This window comes from Metopolophium dirhodum, chromosome 1 (assembly GCF_019925205.1).
Source record: "Metopolophium dirhodum isolate CAU chromosome 1, ASM1992520v1, whole genome shotgun sequence".
Lineage (NCBI taxonomy): Eukaryota > Metazoa > Arthropoda > Insecta > Hemiptera > Aphididae > Metopolophium > Metopolophium dirhodum.
The window spans coordinates 116,273,680-116,293,344 of NC_083560.1; the positions used below are offsets into that span (position 1 = coordinate 116,273,680).

Genomic DNA, 19,665 nt, shown 5'->3' on the forward strand with positions numbered 1-19,665 from the left:
GTAATTTTCATATTAATATTAGTACATAGTACATAGATTCAAAATATAACTCCTTGAATATAAATTTATAAGAAAACAACAAATACATTTTTTTTAAAGATAATAATATACTATTGTACTTAAAACATAACTGGTTGAATATAAATTTATTAGAAAACAACAAATACTTTTTTTTAAAAGATTAAAATATAACTCCTTGAATATAAATTTATAAGAAAACAACAAATACATTTTTTTAAAAGATAATATACTATTGTACTTAAAACATAACTGGTTGAATAACAATTTATTAGAAAACAACAAATACTTTTTTTTAAAGATTAAATTATAACATAATATTCAAAATAGAACTCCTTGAATATAAATTTATAAGAAAACAACAAATACATTTTTTTAAAAGATAATATACTATTGTACTTAAAACATAACTGGTTGAATAACAATTTATTAGAAAACAACAAATACTTTTTTTTAAAGATTAAAATATAACTCCTTGAATATAAATTTATAAGAAAACAACAAATACTTTTTTTTTAAAGATTAAATAATTATAACATAATATTCAAAATAGAACTCCTTGAATATAAATTTATAAGAAAACAACAAATACATTTTTTTAAAAGATAATATACTATTGTACTTAAAACATAACTGGTTGAATAACAATTTATTAGAAAACAACAAATACTTTTTTTTTAAAGATTAAAATATAACTCCTTCAATATAAATGTATAATAAAACAACAAATACATTACCTATTCATATTTCATAATGACCACAATGTCTTATCAATTGATTGCAAAAATAATAATTTATTCAGGTGTTTTGAAGTAAGCCGGTTTCTTTGTTTATTTAGTGTCAGCCCAGCTTTTGAAAACAATCTCTCACTAGGCACAGAAGTAGCTACTGTTGATAAGTATTTGATTGCAATTTTCGATAAGATTGGATAGACGCTTGTCATTTCTTTCCAAATTTGGAGTGGATTGTCAGATAATCGTGCAACACTGGATTTTAAATATAAATTAAGCTCGCTTGGGAATCCTATTTCATTTATCTGACGCAGTCCTCTGCGACCAGAAGATTGTTGTACAATTTGTTCGTGATCTTGCCACAAATCGAATGGTTTTGCCACATCAGGGTCTAAAAAAATATATATATATTATATATTAAACATATTATAATACAGTTATTTTTATTATTTTGACTTGAATTTTTCATACCTAAGATGTCATCATCAGAAGAGCTCTCACTAACATAATTGTTTTGCTTTATCTCGTCAGAAATATATTTTAGCATGTTAGATAAAGCTAATGGATCTTTGAAATAAATTTTTTTGAAACGAGGGTCTAAAATTGTTGACATGCCTAAAAGAGCAACATTCTCCGCTGCACAAAATCTCTGTTCACAGTTGTGCAAAATTCCTGCTTTAAGCTGAGCACCTATCTGCTGTGTGGGTTCAAATTGATTAATGTTTTTTGTCATCATGTAGATCATGGGAATAACCATACTGGTTGTCACAAATTTTTGGCCACAAAGTTGTTTGGTAGCTGCTTCTAGTGGTCTTAAAATGTCGATTATTTCAGAAATATCTTTAATTTCTTTGGCTGAAATCATAGGTGGAGCTGTAATGTGTCTATGCACAATATCATTAACTATGTTGCTTAAACTAATGAAACGTTCAAGCATGTAAAAAGTACTATTCCACCTTGTAGGTACTTCTTGGAGTAATTTTCCCTCACCTTTGGTCGCTTTCCTTAATTCATCACTTGCTACAACACTCTGTTTAAACCATCTCACAATGTTTTTTACATTTGAAATTAAATGTGTGAGTTCAGGGACACTTGAAATGGCATGCTGTGCAACAAGATTTAATGTGTGTGCAAAACATAATATATGGCGTTTTTTTCCATATGATAATTCAATCGCTTTCGACATATTAGCTGCTCCATCAGTTACCACAGCAATTATATTTTGTTTAGAAATGTTCCATTCTTTACACACTTCAACCAATTTGGTTGCTATGTATTCACTTGTATGCCTTGCATCTAATTCATAAACTCCTAACAAAGCAGAATTTAGTGTATATTCTTCAACAAAATGAATAGTAACACCAATGTAACTCCTGGTTTGAATATCAGTCCAAATGTCTGTTGTAAGAGTAAAATGTTGAATATTTTTGAATTTTGTCATAACAATCTCCTTCATAATATCATATTTGTCATAAATTTTGCGGGAAATGTATCTTCGACTAGGTATTTTAAAATTTGGCGATACTGTTTTCATTAAGTACTTGAATCCTTCATCCTCAACAATACTTATAGGCTGGTTGTCCTTACAAATCATATACATTATTGCTTGAATAAGTTTATCCGATTTTACTCCACCTTCTTTGAAACTTGTCATAACACCAAACGATTCAGCAATTGTTTTTTGCCGCTTAAATGCGCCCATAAACATTTCATTTGATACATGATTGTCCTTAGTTTTTTCACTTGTACTAGGTACATCAGGGATCTTAGAAGTCGATGCCTCAGGTTCAGGATTATCCAGACTAGAAGTCGATGCCTCAGGTTCAGGATTATCCAGATTATCCTTATTAGCAATAATAGCCAAAGCATTTTTGTGTTTGCTTTTTAAATGGCCGTTCAAATTAGATGTGTTACCTAAAATCATTAAACAATATAATTTATTAGAAACATTATAATATAATTTACAAATACCTAATTATTTTAACAAAGATATTTTTTATTAAAAAAAATAATTAAATATTATTATAATAATATTGTTCAATAAACAAATTAATTAGAGTTGTTACCTATTAATTTAGTCTACATACTATAATATTCCACAATCGTTTTAAAAAGTCAAGAAGGTATTGGATGAATAATTAAATAATATAACTATTTATCTGTATAATAAATAAACATATTTAATATTATTAAAATACAAATTATTTTAAATATGTAAATTATTTTTCCATAAAAAAAATAGATAAGCTGGGATAAAAAAAATAAATTGGTTAATTTAAGAATGCATAAAATTATTAAATAAGCAGGAATTTAGTGTTCATTAGATTTCTGATTATACAATAAAATTCAGATACTTTACCTGATGTTTTGATCTTTTTTTGACATAGTGAACACGTTGCAGTTTTATCATTGTCTTTAGTGAAAAACTTCCACACATTGCTAGTTCTATTAGTCATTTTATTTATCTAAAAAATATTTTACAATATATATTATTTTAAATACATATTATTTATAAATAATTATTATAACTAAGATTTGTATTAAACATTATAATATAACATCCCTTGTATTAAAATTTTAAATTTTAAATTAAGTGTACATTAAGTTGTATTGTTATTAATACATTCTACATTCTCCAGTGTAGGAAGTTACTTATTTCGGGTAGGTAATTAAATTACATTACTAATTCCTTATTAAAATTTTAACTAAATTATTTTTAAGTTACTTTTTTTATATGGTCAAGACTCAAGTTACATTACTTTTGAGTTTAAAAAGAATCTCAATTACAAAAGAAGTTTCTTTTATTTCTTCAATAATACTACTGGAGCTTAAGTTCTAAAAATGTATTTAACCAAAAAAAAGTAACGAGTAATTTAGTAATAATTACTTAAATTACATTTAAATTATTTACTTTATTTAAATTAATAAATAATTAAATTACCATAAAAATACTTAAAAAGTAATTTTGTTGCAGTAACTTTTAACTTAAGATAAATTACTCCCTAACAGGCCTAACACTGCATTCTACAACATTCATTCATCATTTATAAAAGTCAAGAAAAGTTCCTTAACTAGGTTTTGTGGGGCCCTGATGTGAAAAATGTTATAGGGCCCCTGTACTTGACTCCAATACAAAGAAAAAAAAGAGTGCACCAACTAACCTTTGGTAAACCCCAATACAACAATTAATATAATGAACTTGTGCTCATTTACTTTAAACTAACTTAATTATTTTTATTTATTTACTTACCTTTGGGACTTGGGTATTATACTTAAGTTGTTAAAATAACAAATAAGTAGTAACAAAAATGTACTGTGTTCTCTGATGCCTGAAGAAAAAGAGAAAACTGAATAGTATTTGAAATCAGAAACAGTTCACACAGAAATCACGAATACTAAATGTCCATTTAATATAAACGTTTTTTACTGAGCGACGCACGTTGCACGAACTACGAAGTCGAGGGATATAATGAATTATAAAATATAAAATTACAAAATATACTATACATATAATGAGACAATTTTTATTTCAATATTAATTGGATGTCTCTTACCCCACTTAATTAAATGTAATACTAGTGTTGTATAGAATATTCTTATTTCTTATTCTTAGTTCTTACTTCTTAGAATTTCAGTAGAGACAAAAGAGTAAATAAAGATTAAAGATTAAAGGGACAATAACCTTCAGGTACCTAAATACTATATAGTATATAATTGGACCCGTAGTCCGCACCCGGTTATAAGAATTCAATAGCGGTCTATTACAGTCGTCAGTCATGTGTTCCAGGTATTTATTAATTCTAAAAGTCATAATATTACGCATACGGCATAGCTAATAATAATATGTATTTAAATATTTAATATAATTTATTCAATAATACAATCTATTATTTAAAAGTCTGTGTCGAAATTGATATCAAATTTCCATGCCCCTTAAATAATATTTTCTCTGTTTTGAAAATTTAAAAATTAAAAAATTAAAAAATTAAAATAAATACGTTTTTGAAAAAACATCGGACATATGGATAAAAATCGGTTTTTTTTCTCGATACATCGACCAAAAACCATCGATGTTGATTATCGATATATCGAACCAAAACATCGATGTTTTCAAAACATCGATGTATTTTGCCCACCTCTAGTTGGGCATCAGTCTGGCTATGGCTTTCGCTGAGTCGGTAGCCTTGCGGGAGGCCTGTGTATGTGTTTGGTGAAAGAGAGCCGCGTGTCGATCTCAACGCCGAGGTATCGCATTGACTGTTTGATAGGAATTACGTGTCCTTCAACCAGAAGCTCCGGGTTGTCATATTTGTTTTTCCTTGTCAGAACTACAATCTCAGTTTTGGTGGGGGCTAGCTTCAGTCTGTTTTGTTCTATCCAAGCCGATACCTTAGCTAACACAGGATTGAGCAGGGTAGCGGCTGCTTCTCCTGTGCGGGCAATGCCTATGACGCACACATCATCGGAAAATGCCACGAGTTGGACACCCGACGGGGTTTCCATGTCCAATAAATCGTCGTAAAAGACGTTCCACAAGGCCGGTCCGAGGATATATTCTTGATCCTTTGAATTCAATTTTTCCCCGTTTCCTAATGAATTCTTCTCTGTTTTTAAGAAGAAGAAGAAAATTCTACGATTATTTGAGGTGCTTCCAAATGACGATTTGATAATTTCCGGTATACATTTTCAATATCAAAAAGATTAATATAACGTCTATAATTCCTGCGATGTCATTAACTATTGTTTCAATATTTTCATTATTTTCCTTTTTTACACCACTTATTTCTACTATACACGCTCTTTCGTTTTGTTCTAATATGTTGATTTTTATTTCTAGATTTTGTATTATGCCGTCTTTTCTCGAGTTCTAATATCCGGTTTCTTAGAGTTAATAGAGTATCATTAGTAGTTATCTGGTTTTTGATAAGTTCGTCTAATCTAGTGGTTATAGCTCTGATGTTTAAATCACTGTTCATATAGATATTTGCGTCACCTTTTGTTTGTGGTATACTTTTGATGGGTGTACTTTCTCCTCTGTGTTGTTTAAGCTTTTTTGTGCAGTCTTCACAATTGAATGCCATCCCTTTTGATTTTATAAAGTCCAAGGATTCCGCATTCATGTTAGATCATTTCATATGTTATGTTATTTCATATACATGCTTACATTTATTACATTGAATGCTGACCTCATTTCGCGAAACCGTCAAATTGCATTTCAAACACGATGTCATACTTTGAGAATTAATTAACAAAACATGACTTAGCACAATGAACGACCGAATTAAACTGATAGATAGCACTCAAGACATAAGCGTATTATATCAACTTGCAATCTGTGTTCGCTATATTTACAATGGTATAGTTCAAGAAAGGTTGTTAAGTTTAATAGTATGTAGTGATTCATATGGCTTAGGGCTTTTTAATCTATTAGAAAAAGAACTGCTAAAACTTGATTTATCACTGAGTGATGTAATTGCCTGTGTAATGGCGCTTCTAACATGATGGGAATATACAATGGGTTACATGCACACTTAAAAAATCATAATTCTAATATTGTATATACTCATTGCATGGGCTTTGTTCTTAACTTAGTTATGACCGAGTGTACTAATAATATATTACCCGCAGAAGACCAGGCTTATTTGGACTCGTTGAACAATCTTCAGTATTTTTATCAGATTATCATAAGAGAATGTCAATTGGACATCAATGAGGACATCCTCAATTACCGGAAATAAAAATCAAGCTCACAATAAACTTCATAGATTACAAAAATTGGCGCCACACGATGGTTGAGTAAAGACAAAGCAATAACATCAATTATGGAAAACATATTATTAGTAGATCATTTTAAAGTTGAAAATAGTAAGTTTATTATGTTTTTTGATTTTCTTTTAGCAATTTGCAAAGGAAATCTAATACAAAAACAAAATATACGGCAAAATGTCTTATTAATAATTGGTCAAAGTTTGAAATGATTTGTATGGCAACTTTATTGATTGATATTTATACTATCACCAGTCCTGTTTCAAAATATTTGCAATCCAAATCTATCAATTATTTACAAGCTTGGAAAATGATAGACACCATGAAAAAAGAAATATTAAAAAAAGAAATAATAATTATGTATTGTTTTTGTTGAAAAAAAACAAACATTTTGCAGAGACAGTTAACAATCACTACCTTAATGAAAACTTAATTGATATTCAAGATGATGTTCCTCAAAAAAGAATTTCTAAAAAAAAATATTACCTGGTTACCTAACCTAACCTGGTGAAAGTTTTCAAGATGAATCCAGAAGTGTTAGTTCATTTGAAAAATGAAAACTAAATTCTTTTAACATTTTGGATACCATACTTAATAGTATTGAGAAAAGATTTGTTCCAAATGAAAATTTACTCGGAGACTGCAATTGGTTAGACCCAAAATCATTTTCCAACATTGAGTCAATGAAACATAGTGATGCTTTAAAAACTATTTGTGAATTGGCAGAAGTAGACAGACAAGTAATATGCTTGGAGCTAAAACAATTTCCTTCTTAATCTAATAATTTCCTACCAGATTTATCTTCTAGTGATTTAAATTACAAAAATAATACAAATACTCAAACTGAATCATCTAATGATACTGAGAGTGAAGATGAAATAACAAAAAAACCCGATTGTAATAAAGGCAGAAATTGTATTTATTGTGCTTTTGTAATAATTCAAGATTCATCATTTCAATCAAATCTATTTTGTAATTTATTTATAGTTTACAAATTTGTATTAATTTTACCATCAACACAATTTTACCATCTACTTTAAATACTATTTAAATAATTTTTAAGTTGATGTATTTGTATCTATTTAAATACAAATTTAATGTATCTTTTTACAAGATTGTTATATACATACATTAAACAAGAGAGTCATTGTCCAGCTCGTAAATTCCCTTCAATTCAGATTCTTCTAATGACGAAATTTAAATTTATTGATATGACGGTAAATATAACAAAATGTTATATTAAAAGGCATACCTGAAAATTCACATTCAGCAAGTTCTCTGTTGAACAGTGATCTACCTGAGGATTCACACATTGTTGTATTTATTGTAAATTGATATGAGTATTATTCATATCAATAATATTATTATTGTTATTATTATTATTATTATTATGATTGTTATCACTGTGCTAGTAGACAAAAAGGTTAGGTACATAAGTTGTATTGTGACTGTAGCTCTCTCATTAAGATCACGTGGATTGAGTTTGTGAATAACGTTGTTATGTATAATAAAGAATTAATTATGTTCAATATTAATAAACTGTAATTGTTCTTGATTTTTATCTAAACACATCTACGTCATTAATAAAGATAAAACATGGCGTAGTCAAGAGGATAATAAAGAACACCAATGGTTTCAGGAAGTGTAACAATGCTAATAAAGTTCAGACCACCGAAAGATGTTTGAATCATTCAATCGAAAATGATTGAATAATGGAAAGAATGGTATCAACAGTTCAGCATTTTTCTAATAGCATCGGGTAAAGATGATGAAACTGATGAGAGGAAAATTAATATTCTATTAAATCGTGTTGGTACACAAGGTATTAAAATATATAAGAATTTTAAGAAATCTAAAAAGGCTGCTGATATTACATACGATAATGTCGTTAGTGGTTCAGTGATTATTGTGAACCAAAAAATAATATAATTTTTCAAAGGTACAAATTCGGTAGTAGTGTTCAAAAAGAAGGACAAACATTTGATGGTGTTGAGTTTAGTAATAAGTAACATTTACTAAACGCATGACGTACATATAGGTAACTAATATTATAATGTAGTACCTACAGTATGCTAAAAGTCGGCCTTATATACAAGTGACTTATTGACCTAAGTCTCACACCACTGTTTAACAATATCCGATTCGTTAATAATTATATCACATGATATGGCGGGATTTTGCACATGATTCATTATAACGATGTTGTTGTTGTTGCATAATATAATGATACGTTATACAGTATTAAATTATATTCAACAGATGAATTTGTGACAGAACTGAAGACATTTTCATCATTATGTGAATTTAAAGAAGAAGATAATATGATACGTGACCGGATTGTATTTGGTATCAGAGATGCAGAAACAAAAAACCAGTTGTTGAGCTTGGACAACCTAACACTGGAAAAAGAGGAAACGTTATGCAGAACCAAAGAAGTAACGGACAAGGAAATATTAGAAATAACAATGCATACCAGATATTTGCCACCACCGTCAACTGCAGCTACCACTACACACCAAACCACCACTCCGCATTATCATGGATTTACCCGGTTTTTATATTGTTTAATTATTAATTATATGTATTATTTGAATTCTTTCTTGTTAAATTAGTTTAATTATACCCATCCGCTGACCAGCACCCTATTGTGCCCATCAATAGATTGTTATTTGTTTTTTTTGTTATTCACAATAGTAGGCCATCAATTCGGCAATGAATATTTACCAAACAAAACTGTGTCGATTGATTGTCCCCAGTCACCTTACCATACCCATTGGTTGTTTTAATTCAGTCCACTATTCTCCTGAACATGTATAGTCTTCTAGAATTGTGCTTGATGAGGGTGTTAGTAATGACCATGTATGTACTCTGGCAGAATTCAACCAGTTTTTCTCCGCTACCTTTCTTTCGCCGAGCCAAAACTTCCCAGTTATATTTGCTTCAGTGCAGCCTGCTCCAACTTTTGCGTTTAAGCCGTCTTGAATGATGGTGACTTGGCTTTTTGGGAGGTGTGATATTACCTCTGCTAAAATTTTGTAGAATTCATCAATTTCTTCTTCCTCAGCAGCTGATGTTGGACCGTAGACTTGTACCAAATTTAGTTTATTTGGTGTGAAATTAAGTTGAACCACGATTATTTTATCGTTGACTGCTAAATATTCTATTATTTAATTGGACCACTTTTTGTCCACAATCACAGCCACACCATTGTTAGAGTTGGTACCATTTTCTGAGGACATGACCTGGTTTTCGCCGGAAGTTTTAAAATGTCCTGTATCTCTCTGGTGGGTTTCAGATAAGCCTAGAATTTTAATGTTACACCTTTCAATTTCTCTTTCAATCTGACATAATTTTCCTAGCTAGTAGCAAATTATGTAATTAATAGGAATTAATTTATAGGAAAATATTGATACCAATTTTTGTGGTTTTTGAAACATGTGCCAGTGCTGGGAAATTTTCCATTTTCCGGGATTCCGGGAAATCAGACTGTAGCAAATTATAGAAATAACGTAACAAAATGTGGCAAATTGTAGATACTAATTTTAAGTCGATTGGTGAAAGTGCCGGTGCTACCGTCAAGATAGCACTGGCATGTTTGTTCCCGACCTGTAGCAAAAACAAGCTAGCAGCAAATTCTGAAAATGGCGTAGCAAAATGTAGCAAATAATTGATGTATGGTTTGAAGTTGTAGCACTAAGTGCTGGTGCCAACTAGACGGACATATCGGTTTGAGTCAACCAATTTATTGTAACAACACTTATTGTACTCAGGGAATAAGACAATTACACACCTTGGAGAAACCTATACAAGAAGATACCAGATATTGTTATATTACATAGGTACTATCATTATATATTGAATTCAGACTTCAGAGGATGTCAGCGTACTGTTTTATTTTCTGTCTGGTCACGTGCAACGTAGACCACATTTACGAAATCATTTTTTTTTTATGTTTTTGAGTAATCTTCAAGTAAAATTATCAATTACAAAAATGATAGAGACTAATATTTTTGAGGGTAACATATCGATTTGTCTAAATATTGATGATTGTATGTTAAAATAAAAATAATGAACTATGTTTGCCAACAATTTTGTTTATGTATTTTTTTTTTAGAGTGTCATGAGATTAACAATTAAACTACTTATGTGTATAAAAAGCTATTAAAAAAAAAAACTATTCAGCTCTTTAAACCTATACCAATTATTTCAATTACAATTATTATTTATACATATATTACTAAACTTTAGAGGAATATAGTTAATAAACATCAAAATTGATGATTTGACTATAAACATTTTCAGAAAAAAAAGCTTTACCAGAATCCATTACAAAATATAGTGGTTACCATTTGAAAAAATAAAGTTGATTTTGCTATTGGTAACGAAATTCTGTGTCATCGGTTCATAATCGTTAAAACCCCCACGTACAATGACATAAGATACATCCTGTATATTATATCATCAACAATTACTGATATAAATAAAACCAATTACACAACAACTTGAATCGCATTAAAAATATCATAATTTGTATAATATTATAAGGTATTATTAATTATATGATTTTTTTAGAATTATAAATAATTACTATAACTATGTAGTTAACGTAAATGTGTATTTTAAATAAGGTACCTTTAAAAAAATATAATATTTTTGCACTACCTGTTTTTTAGCACTTTTTTATCATTTCTTAAATAACATTTTTCGGGGCTTAAAGCCATTCTATATAAATGCATCTGGGGCACTTTAACTGGAGATGGACGCGGTCGGCAATGTAATTATTGGAACATTAGAAATTAATAAAACCGGTAAATTTTTTTTACTAAACTCCGAAAATTTAGGTAAAAGACAAACCATTCAACAATTGTTCAACTATTAGAAAATTCTATGCTTTTATTATGGCCAGAAGACATACAACGAGAAAATATTTTGATTTTTATTTCTGAAGCTGCGCCTTACATAAAAGTTGGAAAAACTAAAAGCATTGTATTTAAAATTTTAACATCTAACGAGTTTGGCACATGCGTTACACCGAGTCGCAGAAGAAATCAGAGAAACATTTCTTAAACCACCTTATCGTTTTCAACGTTTTAAAAGTATTTTACCGGGAGTTCCATTGCACCCCCCCCCCCCACCAAAAAAAAAAAAAACTATTTTGACCCGGTGGGGCACATGGTTATCGGCATTTTACTATTATTGCGAAAACTTCAATGGATAAATCAGTTATTTCCAAATTAAATTCTGAGAGGCGCCCATCACATCTGTTGATGTTTAACGAAGTTTTTCGGCTTTCAAAAATGTGTTATCCGACAACCAACGCAAGTTTCTATTTGAAAACCTTAAAAAAAGCCTTATCGTTCAAGACAATTCAGAGAAATTATATCAAAAGTAAAACAAAGGAAAGCAGTGATAATCAATCTACGCATTTCATATACAGCAGGCATGTCAAACAAGCGGCCCGCGGCTCATTTTTTTGTGGCTCTCGGCTACCAATATTAATGGAAGAAATATTTATTTATTTGTAATAATATTATTTGTGTCACAACTGGTCAGAATGTCAGAATGGTTTATTTGGTATACATTATTATACTGTTTTATCTGCTGATTAATTATTATCGAATAGGGATTATTGATGGTTTATATAAACCTATTTATATCTATATACATTATAGATTAATAATTTATGTTAATGCTGTTCGGTTAGATATTTTTTGAAGACCGTGTGACCGAGTTCAAACTTGAACGGTTTCGGTCAAAACCGAATTTAACCGATTTCGGTTATTTCGGTCAAAACCGAATTAAAGTGATTTCGGTTATTTTGGTTTTGACCGAATTGAATTAATTTCGGTTTTTACCTACTTAAGCCGATTTTGGTTATTTTGGTTTTGGCAGATTTCTGTTACACAATAATGAATTTCATATAATCATTCATATTAAATATAGAATGTACATGATGTAAAAACTAAAAACTGTATGAATTGGATAATATTAAATTCCGAAGTTTTTAATTTTCAAATTTTCGATTACCTAATTTTAAAACCAATACCTAATTACTTACTGATTTGGTAGTTTTCGAAATCGAAACTAAATACCGATTACAGCTGATTAGTGATTAGTGATTACCATAAATTACTTCCACCAATCCCATCATATTATTTAATATTATGAAAATTGTATAGTTATTTTAAATTGTATATAATAGTTCTATAAGTTTTATTTAATTGTAAAATTAATTTAGTACCTAATATTAAAAAGATTATTAAGAAGCCTAATTTTTTTCTTAAACATTAAATAGGTAGTATCAACTATTCAACTATCAATTTAACTTACTGAAGACTGAACCACTGAACTATAAAACAAACATTTTATCACATCTTTATTTCAATAAACTTATAATAGCTTAAAACAAAATTATTTATATTGCAGAGTATTTATTTTAGTTTAGTCATTTTCTTTTAATGACCCTATGGTATAAAAATTAAAAAATTAATTAAAAAAAACACATCATTGTAAATTATTCCTTTTAATTCAAATGTGAAATACAAATTCAAATGTTATAACTTATAATTATACTTACTGAACTTTTGTATTATGAGCTAAAAATATCAGCATATCTGCAGTTTTCCCGGAAAGACAGTTTCGTTTAGCTGTTATAATATTACCAGCTTTAGAGAAAGCTCTCTCAGCAGCAGTTGAAGTTCCGGGAACACTTAAATATTTTTTTGCTATTTTAGCTAATTTTGGGAACCGTATTTCCTTTTTTTTTCCACCACAAAACGGGATCATTATTTTTATCAATCTGGGGTTCCTCAGCTTAAATTGTTACTTCACAAGATTTATTTACATTTTGATTGTCTGATGGAAGTAACGCCTTAGTAGAAGGGGAGCTATTTGACTGGGTCGAATCCAGCGCTCGCCGACACGGTTCAAACGAAACCCACCGATCTACACTGTAAGAGAGTAGCCGACGGGGGACAACCAGTCTGGCGCCAGGGCGCCGTGGTCCAACCCGCCGGAGGGATGTGCCCGTGTCACATGGGCGTGAAGGAGCCGCCCTCGCGATAAATGGCTAAAGGTGTAACAACCCCCTAGAGGGAATGGTCTTATAACTCCCCGTCACACAGATGGTAATGAATGTTTGTTGGAAATAAAAAATCAAAAGCCGTACGATTTTCTTCTGTGTCTTGAGTAGGGGCTTCGTTGTCAATATCATTGTTGATTATTTCTTTTAAAAGTTCTTTTATTTTATTGGATATGCCCATTTCTCGTTCAAACTTTTTGTACCTCGGGTCGAAAAATGAGCATATATCTAATAATGTTGGTTGAGAATTACCCATCAAGCTTTGGCTATATCGCCCATTAGTGGAAAATCTAGTGACAAAATCTTTTTTAACTGTCGATTTAAACTCACGAAGAGGATTTGAATCACCAGAATTTACCTTTAAAAAATTTTCTCTAATTGAATGAATTAGTGGTTGTACGATCGATGCGGTAGGTGAACTTTCAGAAGACATTATTTTTGTGGCCAACTCAAAAGGTTTTAAACAATCGCGTAGTTCTTCCAAAAAACGCCAATCCCTTTCAGCTATTTCTAATCCACTTGCAATTTGCGATGATGTAATGGTCCGATTATTTAAAACTGCTGTAATTGAAGAACGTTGCTCAATTAATCTATCAACCATATGATAAACAGAATTCCACCGTGTCTTAACAAATTGTATTAATTTTCGTTTTGGAGAAGTATTTTTAACACTACGATAAGCATCATATGCAATATTTGAATGTTTGAAGTGCGATAAAATACTTTTACATGTATCCAAAATTAATTTTATGTGATCAATTTGTAGGCCAGCATTAATACTGCATTGCATAGTGTGTGCAAAGCAGTGTACACCCTCAATATCTTTTGCACCTGATTCATTTTTTAATAATTTCATTGCACTTATAATATTTGCAGCATTATCATGTGCAATACTTACGGTTTTGTTCATCATGTCCCAGTGATGTAATGTTTCAACAAGTTTATTTTTTAAATTTTCACCAGTATGACGCTCAGTCATAACTGATGAAGTGCATAAAACTAATGAAATTAAATTCCAATTTGAATCTATTCCATGAGCAGTGACTGTGTAGTATGATTCGATTGATCTACTTGACCAACAATCTGTTGTTAATGATATACAGTGGTCGCCGCTTATAATGATCACATCCATCCGAGAGTATTTTGATCACTATAACCGGAAATCAGCAACATCCAGCCACTCATTGAAGGTTTCTTTTTCTATCTGGAGTCCTGAAATATCTACTGGTACATCGGGTAAATCGAGTTCAAGGGCTTCATTCGTGGTTATGGGAACCATACCAGACATTTTAAAGCAATTCACTATACATGAAGTTGTAACTTTCATCCAAGCATTGTGTGACATGTGTATTGCCTGTAGCACTGTCATGTCCTTAGCTATGTCGTTACCATTCCCTTGTCCGTCATCGATTGCGTCAATAATTTTCCTTCTCATATTGGACCTGTAAAAAGTCTTCTAAAAAGAGGTCATCCAAGCATTTGTATTGCTGAAGTAGTCAACAGGTAAGTTCTTGACACCTTTAAAACATCTTGGTTGCTTACTTTTACCAATGACTATTGGTTTTTTTTTTTACAGTACCCGTCATAATATTGCACGTAAAGGCCACAGTGATCCTCGCTTTATTCTTTTTCCCTGCAGAAGCCGATGCATTTTTTAAAATCATGCAATAGTCAGGTGTTGCTCTATAGTACAGCCCTGTTTCATCTAAATTAAAGATGTTTTCCGGACCGTATTTATTCAGAACAGTTGGCCACGTTGTTTTAATCCAAGAATCAGCACCACTCGCATCTGCGTCTTGTTTTTCTCCATGAAGTTTTTTGTAAACAATATCGTGGCGATCTTTCCACCTAGTCAACCAACCATCAGTTGCATTAAAATTAATTTCTCCCATTTTTTTGGCCAAGTCATTGGCTTTTGTCATTAATATGCTGCGATTTATAGGAGCATTCATAGCGCTAGCTTGCTTAAAGAACATGAAAAGAGCTTCATCGGTTCCCTTACTTTTGCTCTCACGCTTACGTTTTCTATTTTGAGATTCAGTGCAGTCACTTATTTCGTTACGGGATTTCAGTAACTTATTTAATGTTGACTGCGGAATGCCCAATTGTTGTGCTGTTAATCTCTGATTCGTCTTCTCGGGAAGCTTGTCATAATCGGCTAGGATACTTTTTTTTTCACTTATTGAAAGCGCACTTCTACTAGCCATAATACACTATACAAACAATACACTACACGCTAAACATACTATTTTTTTTTACTCTTCCCTGCTCAAGTTGGTAAATAGTTTCTATACGTTTTTTTTATTGAAGGTCGACTAGGAACTTTGTATCCTGGCACAATTTATTGTAGACATCATTTCAATAAAACCATTACCTTCGACTACAGATATTGCCATCATGTCTTTTGCTATAAAATTTGCAATACAATTGGATACTAACTCTTGATGCTTTTTATTGATTTCTTTGGGAAAGTATTCATCGGTAATTTTTGTTTGCTTCGCATTTTGAATATTATTATGAGAAGAGGAACTATCATTCAAGGGTGGCAAAATACCTTGGTTAATTATAGATTGGGAAGAAGTAGATTGACCATGAGTATCATGTAAATTGGATAAAGTGTCAATATCACATGGGTCCTCATGTAAGATAAATTCGTGCATGGATTTGTTCCTGAAATACCAAAAATAATTGTATTTGTAGTTGAAGTTTTATCAATAACAAATTAGTAATTACAAGTTATGTATAATAACCAATTTTAAAATTAATTTTGATATTTAAGTAAATAAAAGTATTTCAATTAAAAATGTAGGTGTGTTTGCATATTCATAAACAAATATTTAATATAAGAATGACAATGCAATGGGAAGTTGTCAACAGTCACATAAATAACAAATACTTAAGTACAATGGCATTAGTCTGAGGGATAAGGGATAACTATGTCGATTCTGATTTCTGACTTCTGAGTTAGATACCCTTGATGTGTTTATATATGTTTAGAATGCTCAATGCATACTTACTATTATTTGTTGTTAAAGTTATAGGTACCTATTATTTAATACAAAAAATATTTGTAATTCACATTGAACAAATTATTTATTTTGTAATAAAAAGTAATTAGGATTTTAGTCATATTAAGTGTTTGTATTTTGTAATGTTTTTAATTTTTATTGTTTGCAAGGATTTAAAATTTGAATGTTTAATTTTATTTATAGTAATGAGAAATACAATAAAATATTAAAAAGTTATAGATGCTATTATCAAATTTATAGTAGTCCATAATCCATATTCTATAGGTACCTACTACCTACCTACTCATTATAGTATGTCAACATGTTAAATGGTTACCTACCTAGGTACCCAATAAATTAATAACCACATTTAAGCAAATACATTCTACTATTCTAGGAAATTTACAAATTTATTGATTAATGATTTTCTACTTTCTGATTTTGAAACTGAATTATCTATTATAGTATCATACCTTTTGTTACTATGTCTTGAACATCCATGTACTAATTCTGCATGCGACCATAGTGTAGATGTACTACCACCAGCACAATAATGATATCGTCGTTGGCAAATTGTACAGACAGCCACTTCTTCAGCTAGTATTTTCTCAAATATTTTCCACACTTGACTCATAATGACTTATTAATATCACTTTATAGTTATAAAATATTTAAAGGACTTAAGTAAGGTTCACTTAATTTGTCACTTAACAGTTGTAACTTGTAGGTATGACAGTACTTACTATAGAATTACACAGTACACAATTTCAATGGTCACAACTCACAACACTCACAAAGACCAAGAGTACAATTGTCAACTATACGAGACTATGAGTAAAAGAACTAACCTAAAATAGGTTTATTGAATATGGTTATCAGTGTAGTCTTTAAAAATAGTGACAGTTTTTATTTTTATCTCAATTCTTATTTATTTTTGTTTTTATCTGGTTACTTTTCTATTCTTATTTTGTGTGTTAAAATTAAATTATAATTATTTTAAATCATAAATAATTAATGTAATCGCATATTTGCTATTTACATATTTGCTATTTACATAATGCGTTCAAAAAATTAAAAATTAAAAATTTGGACGAAATTCCATATTAAAACCAAGAATAACGATTTTAGTTATTTTGTTGTAATTTAAAAATATTGTTAGTGGTTACTTGAAACTTTTAGAATATAATATTATTATATTTTATACACACGTCTTATAGAATTAACATAATACCTACGTATTTTTAAGTTCTTAATAGTTGATGCTTGATAGTTTATAGTTTCATATATTTCTTACGAATCTAGGACAAAATATCCTATACTAAAATATCCAAGTCGTCGGCCATAGCCACCAGGTTGTGTGATGCGGTTGGAGGAGTGTCACAGCTTAGCCAGTTTACTGTCGTTGAGATTGTTGACCTCGACGCAGTGACGACCGAGGGTGAGGTTCTTTCGGCATTGCGGGCGGCAATACCCGGATCCGAAGACGACCAAGCTGAAATTTGCGAACGACAGGCAGTTCAAATCACTGGCCTTTGGTCCACCAGGTCCGGCCAGCAAATTGCTACCACCAGAATGACCAGAGCTTCTGCCGCTATTGTAACCCGCGTCCCTATTGGATGGACAATGTGCCGCGTTCGCCCTAGGCGTTCTGAACCCGAAAAGTGCTTCAGATGCCACGGATTCGGTCATCGGAGTGATAATTGCTCCGGGCCCGACCTATCGTTGAATTGCAGACGCTGTGGAGAACCAGGACACAAACTTAAAGAATGTTTGGCGGACAAAGACCGATGTGTTGCATGTGAGAGAGCATGCATTGAACGTTTTGAACATTAGCCAGGTTCTGGTATGTGCAAAGCCAGGAAGGAGGCGCTCAAGATACCTGCAGGGCACAATTCGCAAGCGCAGTCTCGGCGGGAAGCCAGCGGAGATGGAACACGCTCGAAGCATTGATTCACTGCTTGCAAATCAACCTCCACACCGACTGGGCTGCCCAACAGCTACTTTCCCGAACCGTGCTGAACATGGACATTGGCCTCCTCATCCTCAGTGAGCACCACAGATCCACATGTAACCACCCCAGCTGGGCATCTAGTTCAGACGGGAGGTGCTCAATAGCACTGACCACCATTGCGGGCATTATGGCGGAGGAGTCTGGTTCTGGAAAATCAGGAGAAGATGTTGTGTTCAGCGTCATCGTAGGGTGCAGTGCCGTGCACGCAAGCCGGGCTGTGTGCCCTTGACCTATCCATTAGGTATGCTTGCAAACAGCCGTGACCCGACAAGGCCTGTGACATATGTGGTATGTCACTGTCTTGGGTCCGTGGTACCACCCATTTGGCCATTTGCGGAATTAGTCTTTTTGTCCAAGAACCCTTGGCGTCCCATGTGGACTGCCACTGGCGGATGACCTCCTTCCGCAGCTCAGATTTGACGCTGGGAGGTCCTGCCCTCCTCAGCTCCGCAAAACTCTTACGCTCGTGTGCCAAATGTGGGAATGGAGGCATTCGGGCCAAGACCAATGCTGCCATGTCCGAGACCGTGCGGTAACAACGAGCTATTCTTAAGGCAGCACACCTCTGCGCTTAGGTCATTAGACTCTTGGCCTTCTCGATGCCAGAAACGTCGTCCGCCCAGACCTGGGCCCCGTACAACAACCTGCTGTGTACTACGATCATCAATAGTTGGCGCTTTGACTGGGTCGGACCTCCGACGTTCGGCATCAGTCTACCTAGGGCCGTTGCTGCCTTTTTAGCTCTAGCTGCTACAATGCGCGAATGCTCCACGAAAGACAGTCTGGTGTCGAGGTGGACTGGTATCGGATTGACCGCTTAACCGGGACCGGGCAGTCGTTCACAACAAACACTGGTGGACGATAAGCGTGCTCTTTTGTCAGGACGTAATAATCCATTATCGGACAGCCAGTTGCTGACAGCTGAGAGTGTTGGGTTTATGGCCTGCTCCAATAGCTCCGCATTGTAGCCCACTACGACGATGGCCACACCGTCGGCGAACGCGATGAGCTTGGATGGGCTATGAACCTCGAGTCTTAGGATCCCATCAT

The 19,665-nt window shown here is 32.2% G+C and overlaps 3 protein-coding genes across 3 annotated transcripts; all 3 read right to left on the bottom strand.

Annotated features, from left to right (window-relative positions):
- Positions 1-766: 766 nt before the first annotated feature.
- LOC132952648 (E3 SUMO-protein ligase ZBED1-like) lies at positions 767-5,252 on the bottom strand. Its single transcript, XM_061025002.1, has 4 exons — positions 5,025-5,252; positions 3,109-3,214; positions 1,221-2,663; positions 767-1,140 (listed from the first exon to the last, which is right to left on the bottom strand). The coding sequence occupies exons 1-4, from the start codon at positions 5,250-5,252 to the stop codon at positions 767-769; spliced, it is 2,151 nt and encodes a 716-aa protein (XP_060880985.1).
- Positions 5,253-13,618: 8,366 nt separating this feature from the next.
- On the bottom strand, positions 13,619-14,728 carry LOC132952656 (uncharacterized). Its single transcript, XM_061025014.1, has one exon. It carries the CDS (start codon positions 14,726-14,728, stop codon positions 13,619-13,621), a length of 1,110 nt encoding a protein of 369 aa, XP_060880997.1.
- Positions 14,729-15,140: 412 nt separating this feature from the next.
- On the bottom strand, positions 15,141-15,803 carry LOC132952668 (tigger transposable element-derived protein 4-like). The gene has a single exon (XM_061025023.1). The coding sequence runs from the start codon at positions 15,801-15,803 to the stop codon at positions 15,141-15,143; it is 663 nt and encodes a 220-aa protein (XP_060881006.1).
- Between the last annotated feature and the right edge of the window lie 3,862 nt (positions 15,804-19,665).